Source organism: Coregonus lavaretus, assembly GCF_964263955.1.
Source record: "Coregonus lavaretus genome assembly, chromosome: 20".
NCBI classification, from domain to species: Eukaryota; Metazoa; Chordata; class Actinopteri; order Salmoniformes; family Salmonidae; genus Coregonus; species Coregonus lavaretus.
This window is the reverse complement of record NC_140007.1, coordinates 13704883-13712806: the sequence shown is the minus strand read 5'-3', so window position 1 is coordinate 13712806 and position 7924 is coordinate 13704883. Positions and strand designations below refer to the sequence as shown.

The window sequence follows — 7924 nt, the reverse complement described above, 5'->3', positions numbered from 1 at the left end:
TAATTATGTGACTTCTGAAGGTAATCGGTTGTACCAGATCTTATTTAGGGGCTTCATTGCAAAGGGGGTGAATACATATGCACGCACCAATTTTCCGTTACTTATTTTTTTGAATTTTTTGAAACAAGTAATTTTTTTTCATTTCACTTCACCAATTTGGACTATTTTGTGTATGTCCATGACATGAAATCCAAATAAAAATCAATTTAAATTACATGTTGTAATGCAACAAAATAGGAAAAACGCCAAGGGGGATGAATACTTTTGCAAGGCACTGTAGGTCCTAGTGACTTCATTTTCCAGTAGTTTTTCATTCACTGAAGGGGTGGCTATGTTCAAGGTTCCTCTGGACAAAATAAGGAGTAGGGTGACAGCCATTTCACATGATGATCCCTGAAAAGATGGTTCATATTATTACAATATAATGAAAAAACATTCCTTTGTTAATGGGTGGGGTAAGCTGCTTGTTTTATTAACAGGGTTAACAACAGCACCCTCACTTGTTGAGTTGGAATGAAGTTGCAAAACTAAGAATTAATCTAGAGAGCACATCCAGAGCATAGGCCTACCTGTGGTATTTTTGTCCCTTTCTCCTTTGATATTCCATTTCATCCACTGTCCAGACGGACCCCTTGCCTCCCTCCACTCGCACAAAACACTTGTGCAGGCTAAGATTATGACGGACAGCGTTCTGTGGTGGCAAATGAATACAGCTTGTGTAAGGATTTCAGGAGCCAATATAGCTCAAGACTCAAATATAAGACTCATATGAAAGTGAGCATAATGATCCAAGGAGAAGTCTAACCTTCCATGTGGCCGTGTTGTGTCGGAAGTAGAAGAACATGGTGGTGAACCAGTTGTAGATGTCATTCAGAGAGCGCTGCTTGTCTGAAGACTCCAGTATAGACTGCAGACAGACATTGTGGACGTTCACAATAGGCTTGTGCAATTGAAACAACTCACATGAAGTCTAGACATAGATTGAAGTCTTGCTACACATGTAGTCCAATACAACAGATTTGATGTTAATTTCACACTTGTGTAGACGAAAAAGTAGAATGTCGCTGTCTTGCAGTCCAACAAAAATGCATGAACTACCGAGCAAACTGTATGTTGCTCAGCCACTCAGCCAGACTCTCGACAGTCTACCTTTTCCTTTACTCAAGTGTTCAGAGGTACTCTACTGTCAAAATCAGACAACTCACCCATCTTATCAGGCAGGCGTAGGTGTACGGTGGCCTGATGTTGTTGTATTTGTAACACTCAACACTCGGGATAAGATCTGTGGGACGGCCAAAGAAAGCAAACATGCCAGGTCTCGAGTTTGGATCAGATTTCACAGCAACGCGAAAGGCAACATCACCAAAACAAACAAGCAAAACACTTGTAGGAATGCACTCAGAAGAGCGAATCAGCAGTCATGCTATGCCTCGTTGCATTATGTGAATGTTATCCTGTGTTAAAGAGGAGCATGGAAGGGGCGGGGGCAGTGTTACCTGGCCATAGGTGGGGGGGAGCAGCAGAGGGAAAATACTCATGCTGCTCCAGCTCCTCTGGCTCTTTACTGGCGCAGTGTGGCACTCCATCTGGCGCCCGGGCCGGGGCTGGGTTCTGAGGCAGGCCTAAAGACAGGCTGTGGCTGTAGGGCCAGTCTGAACCCGCCTTCTGACAGGGAGAGAGACCGTGACCCGACAACACAGACATAAAACAAGGACAAGTTGGGGTACATAGAAATTGTCTTAAAAAGTACAGGATAATGGACAATGGCATGGCTGGTTACTATAGTCACTTGAGGGCATTAGCCAAAAGAGGGAAGCCTTGAGAAGTTACCAAGAAGGTTGATTTGTGTCCAGATAGGTGCAGATGTAGTTGCATTGCGAAGAGTTTCTGTTTTTCCACAGTCAGCTAAAAAAGAGAGAAGATTCATTAAGGGCCACATTTTCACTTAGTTGGACTTAGTTGTCCGTGTTCACTTTTCTGTAGAACTGTCTTTTATATGTATAACTACAGGAACAAACCTGGGTCTCCATGTATTGCACCATGTCTTGTTGTACCCTCCACTGTGCAATGCTTCTGTCTCCATGGCCATGGTCAGAGTGGAGGTGTCTGGAAATAACATAAAGAGTTTCAAAGTCATGACTATAAAGAACAGCACCACAACTGCATCACAATGACCAATGAAATATACTGGTGCTCATGACTTACTTCAAAAAACTTGGAAATTCTTCAAATACTGCATCGCAGCCTGGCCAGCAGCAGAGTCCATTGAGAAACAGAGCACTGGACCCCCCATGGGTTGGGTGACCTGGCCTGCAGAATGAAGGGAGGAATATTATAAATGTAGGACTTAATCAAACCAAACTGGCATTGTTTATGCAGTGTCTGTTTATGTCACATGCGCGCACACGCGCTCAGATGATCACACACACGGAACTCACTCATGATGCCTGGTAATGATGGAGCTCTGCTTAGCACTAGCTGTCCTCAGGGGAGAGGGGTGACGAGTTGGCCCAGGAGAGTGCTCAGAGTGTGGGGGAGAGGACTGTCCACGGCTCCCTGTGTCCACCTCCACCTTGTATAGTGAGATGGGCTGAGCTGAACTGGCCTCTGTTAGAGTGCATGGTGCTGGAGAAGCAGAAGGTAGAGAAAAATTGATCTTTATGGAGAAAGACCTAGATACACTTTCCATGAACCTCCTTTGAATAACTTACTGTATAATGGCTGTATAGAATTGTATACAACATATGTAATGACACCTTGATTTTAAAGCCGCTATGGTCCGTTGAACAAAGTCTATGGGGAAATTAATAGAGTTTTATAGGTCTGTGGTAAACACAGGCTTAGGAGATCTTATAGGTTTTCTTCTATGAGTTCATCTTCACCAGCTAACGTCACTTTTTTAGAATTTTGAAGCATTTATGTAATCAAAAAAGCCCATAAAGCACATAAAGGCTTCATAATTCATAAATGTCATGTTAACTGACTGATATTATCATAGAACAAAACCTATAAGATCTTGTAAGCCTGTGTTAACCTCAGACTGTATTTTCAGCATTTATCCCAAAACCCTATTCTTTCCCCATTCATTTTCCCCATATTAATGGCTGAACGAACCAGAGGTAGCTCATTTCCGTTTTTTAGGACTACATGCTGGCGAGCTCTGTTCTATCTTCTCCTAAGATATGATAGTTCAGTTGTGTACGTAAGGGGGCTGCAGAGGGTCAGTCAGAGCAAAGAGTACCCTGTGGTCGTACGTGGGCAGCCTGGACACCCTGGCGTAGAACAGAGGGTCTGTGCTGGCTCAACTGAGGGCACCGAGACACCCGCTGCAGGAACGGTCTCCCCTCATCCTCACTGGAACACTGGGGAGGACACGCAACAAGACACTCACACTTACAGTACCCCCTTTTACCAGCAGGGAGTTTTATGAGCAAACACAAGCAACTTTCTTGTCAGTGAAACTGAAACAATAATGTATGGGTTACATGAATCTCAGGTCAGAATAGGGCATTGAAACACGTTATAATAGGAGGTATAAGGAGGAATATCATACCTGCTGTAACAATATGCTTTGGAGCTGAGATGAGGCCATAAGTGGACCTCCATGTCTAATCATCAATGGGAAGCCCATCTATGAATAATGGACATTTATTTATATCATTCCGCTCACTATTAGGACAAAAAATATTCCATGTAAGGAAAATATAAATATTGCCTCCAAGCTAGAATCCTTAGTTGCAACATACATTTTTGGACTTAACAATTCATGATATATACCCATTGATTCTTGAAGAAAATAACTTATAAATGCCTCATGAGTTTAGTTCAACTGTCGTACCCCATCAGAACCCAAAATATAAGCTTGTTTTCCTTCAATGTTTGTAAACAATGTAAATGTAAACAAACACTCAAACAAAACATGGTTAAAACTGTCATTTTGATATAATGTATGGTCAGTCCTTGCATCCATAGCTCTGTCTATGAATTTGAGAGTGGTTCCATTTTCTTTTTATCGAAACAGAGGCTGGGTTACGCTTTGTTATTTTTAAGGATTCTATCTTTAACAGTCTTTAAATTAGTATTATTATAAAAAAAATTATAGACCAAAAAACAAATGAAAAAGCAATGATATGAAACCGATTGATGTACACTAAGGCTTGTGGTCTTAACTTTCAATATTGTTTATTTTGGTATTCATTATGTATTATTATTTTTCTTTGTAAATCTGGCTCAAATTTTGATTTCAACCACAGTAACAGTTCAACCAGTACCTGCGTAACAGAGGTACGAGCATAGAGCTGAGGTGAGACAGAATCTTTGGGCTGGGTACGTGCGTCTGGCTCCTCTCCCTGTTCATCCCGCCGCTCTCGCTGCTGCTGATGTCGCCCACTGTTCAGCCGCCCACTCTTCAACCACTCACTCTCAGTCTGTGGCATCCCTGGGCCTGGTGCAGAAGAGCAGATATGGATGGTTATTGCTAAGTGCATGTTACCCCTAGGACTGCAGGGGTGGTGGTGGATAAAGGTTGGCTCTCACACTGCAAATGTGTAGACAACATAAACAATTGCAAATAAACATCCATCACAATAGATCGTCTCCACACAAGGCACCAATTATGTAGGTATGTTCCTATTTGTAAGGATATGTTGTATTCAGTCCAGCATATTGTTCAATGTATGACATTAAAACAACACATTGCTACAATATCATATACAAATAGTGAGTGAGTGAGAGAGAGAGAGAGAGAGAGAGAGAGAGAGAGAGAGAGAGAGAGAGAGAGAGAGAGAGAGAGAGAGAGAGAGAGAGAGAGAGAGAGAGAGAGAGAGAGAGAGAGAGAGAGAGAGAGAGAGAGAGAGAGAGAGGATGTACATTTGCTCTTTGGTAAATGTTAGACAGCTACAGGTTTGGAGGCATGGTATTTTTGTTTCCTTATCAGACATAATGAAGGGAGAGGAGTTCAAACACGGTCTGGGCTGAGAGATTTTGTGGTTGTGCACAGGTGCAACCTTTGACTACACAGACAGTGGAGGGTACAGAGATGAAGCTGATAGCAGCAGGTATCTCACAAATATAGCACAGGAAAGAGGGAAGGGGAGAGGGTGCTCCAATTCTTTTCTCCCCTCATACCTCTGGTACTGGTACTGTTTCAGTGGTATTCACCTTGTATTTAGAAGGAAATAATGTGGTATCAATGGGTACATTATTGTGCTTAGTATACTTGAAAGAACTACTTGGTACCAAAATCTGTTAAAACTCCCAAAGAAACAAATAAGTAATTCTATCATGTCATTTCTAGGTAAATATGTAAATATCTGGTAAGTGCTACCCAAGAGGGCAACCTCATATAACTCTATACCTCAAATGTTTAAAAGTCTATGGGTGACCACTGTGTACATTTGCAAATGCACGCTCTCACCCAGGAAGAGGAAACAGGAATTCAGTAGAAAGAGAAAGTACTGAAGTTCTTTGTGGCTTCACACTTTTATCTCCACTTCACTAGCAAAACCAAACATGTCTCCTTTACAGAAAGCTCAGATCAAAGCAAAGTATTTGTTGTAATGCAAAGAGACAATTGAATCAAGTCACATTAAAAACAGACATTAAATGAATAAGCACATCTTTTTGATTCGGAATTGAGAGCTACAGTACATGTTTATATCACACAGGTTCGTAGAGTGTGATTTGATGAATGGATGTGCTACAATAACATTACAAGTAGAAAATTATGAAATATTAACAATTCTTTCAACACTTCTCTCAACTGAGGGCAATTACGTTAAGCTTTTACTGTAGTCTATGACTGGGTTTGATTATCAAAATGCTAAATTTACAATCAACTACATATGGAAAGTTATGAATTATCAAAACTTCTTTCTCAGTGACTTTTCTTATTACTCACTATGCTTCCATATCTAAAATATCTGTCTGATCTTGGCGCTTTGGAAGGAACCTGTGGGTGATATTGATTTGCAGATTCGCTTTGACCTATAACACTACAGTGGTGGAGGAAGGCATTTATAAGCAGAGGAATCATTCTTGTTGATCCACAAAGGACACAATTAAACAGAATATTAGATTTTTCCCCCTAATATTATATTATGTTTATTTTATCATATGTTTTCTTCTAATTCAACTTTTCTCTTTGAATGAGAAGAAAACATATATAAAAATAGATTAGAGTAAATATTATACTGTAGTGGTGACTTAGAGAGTTACATTAAAATGTATGTCCAAAATTATTGAATTAACTAAATGTCAAAATCAGCATGAAGACAAACTTTCAATTTGATGGTCATATAATACCAGTCTTACAGCCTATATATATATACTTTTTAAAATTATATTGCAGTTTAAATTACAAAGTTAGGAAGGTTTTTGAACATGTATGCCCAACTTCTGTATTCCCAGAGTTTGCAAAAGAATGATAGTAAAAAGCTTAAATTGAATTTTGGGCAAAGAGGCAAACTCAGAATTCTGTAAAGTGAGTGTGGAAGAGGTGAAAAAATAATTGTCTAACTTCTAGAATGTAACATTTCATTCCATGACAAGAGTTACTGACTCAAAGCCACAAGAAGGTAGAACATATTTCAAACATTGTTTGTTAGGGGGAGGTAGTTGCAGAAATGTTGGGTCTGACAACTTGTATGGAAAATTACTGAGGAGGATAGCGGACTATATTGACACTCCTATTTGCCATCTCTTCAATCTTACAGGAAAGTGTGTGCCCTCAGGCCTGGAGAGAAGCAAAAGTAATTGTGCTACCCAAGAATAGCAAAGCACCCTTTACTGGCTCAAAACAGCCGACCAATCAGCCTGCTACCAACCCTTAGAAAAATGTTGGGAAGATTTTGTTTGACCAGATACAATGCTATTTCAGAGTAAACAAATTAACAACTGACTTTCAGCATACTTATAGGGAAGGGCACTCAACATATACATTGCCTTACAAAAGTATTCATCCCCCTTGGCGTTTTTCCTATTTTGTTGCATTACAACCTGTAATTTAAATTGATTTTTATTTGGATTTCATGTAATGGACATACACAAAATAGTCCAAATTGGTGAAGTAGAATGAAAAAAATTACTTGTTTCACAAATCTATAAAAAATTTAAAACAGAAGAGTGGTACGTGCATATGTATTCACCCCCTTTGCTATGAAGCCCCTAAATAAGATCTGGTGCAACCAATTACCTTCAGAAGTCACATAATTAGTTAAATAAAGTCCACCTGTGTGCAATCTAAGTGTCACATGATCTGTCACATGATCTCAGTATATACACACCTGTTCTGAAAGGCCCCAGAGTCTGCAACACCACTAAGCAAGGGGCACCACCAAGCAAGAGGCACCATGAAGACCAATGAGCTCTCCAAACAGGTCAGGGACAAAGTTGTGGAGAAGTACAGATCAGGGTTGGGTTATAAAACAATATCAGAAACTTTGAACATTCCACGGAACACCATTATTAAAAAATTGAAAGAATATGGCACCACACCAAACCTGCCAAGAGAGGGCCGCCCACCAAAACTCACGGACCAGGAAAGGACGGCATTAATCAGAGGCAACAAAGAGACCAAAGATAACCCTGAAGGAGCTGCAAAGCTCCACAGCGGAGATTGGCGTATCTGTCCATAGGACCACTTTAAGCCGTACACTCCACAGAGCTGGGCTTTACGGAAGAGTGGCCAGAAAAAAAGCCAATGCTTAAAGAAATAAATAAGCAAACACGTTTGGTGTTCGCCAAAAGGCATGTGGGAGACTCCCCAAACATATGGAAGAAGGTACTCTGGTCAGATGAGACTAAAATTGAGCTTTTTGGCCATCAAGAAAAACGCTATGTCTGGCGCAAACCCAACACCTCTCATCGGCAGGGACTGGAAAACTGGTCAGAATTGAAGGAATGATGGATGGTGCTAAATACAGGG

At 40.5% G+C, this 7924-nt stretch overlaps 1 protein-coding gene across 1 annotated transcript; it reads right to left on the bottom strand.

Moving 5' to 3' along the window:
- Positions 1 to 335: 335 nt before the first annotated feature.
- LOC311147379 (forkhead box protein P4-like) lies at positions 336 to 4436 on the bottom strand (the record flags this gene model as incomplete). The annotated part of the gene is made up of 12 exons (XM_084184075.1): positions 336 to 393; positions 570 to 691; positions 806 to 907; positions 1206 to 1282; positions 1497 to 1665; positions 1831 to 1905; positions 2019 to 2106; positions 2206 to 2310; positions 2439 to 2625; positions 3242 to 3362; positions 3554 to 3631; positions 4272 to 4436. 12 exons carry the CDS (start codon positions 4434 to 4436, stop codon positions 336 to 338), a joined length of 1347 nt encoding a protein of 448 aa, XP_084040201.1.
- Positions 4437 to 7924: the final 3488 nt, after the last annotated feature.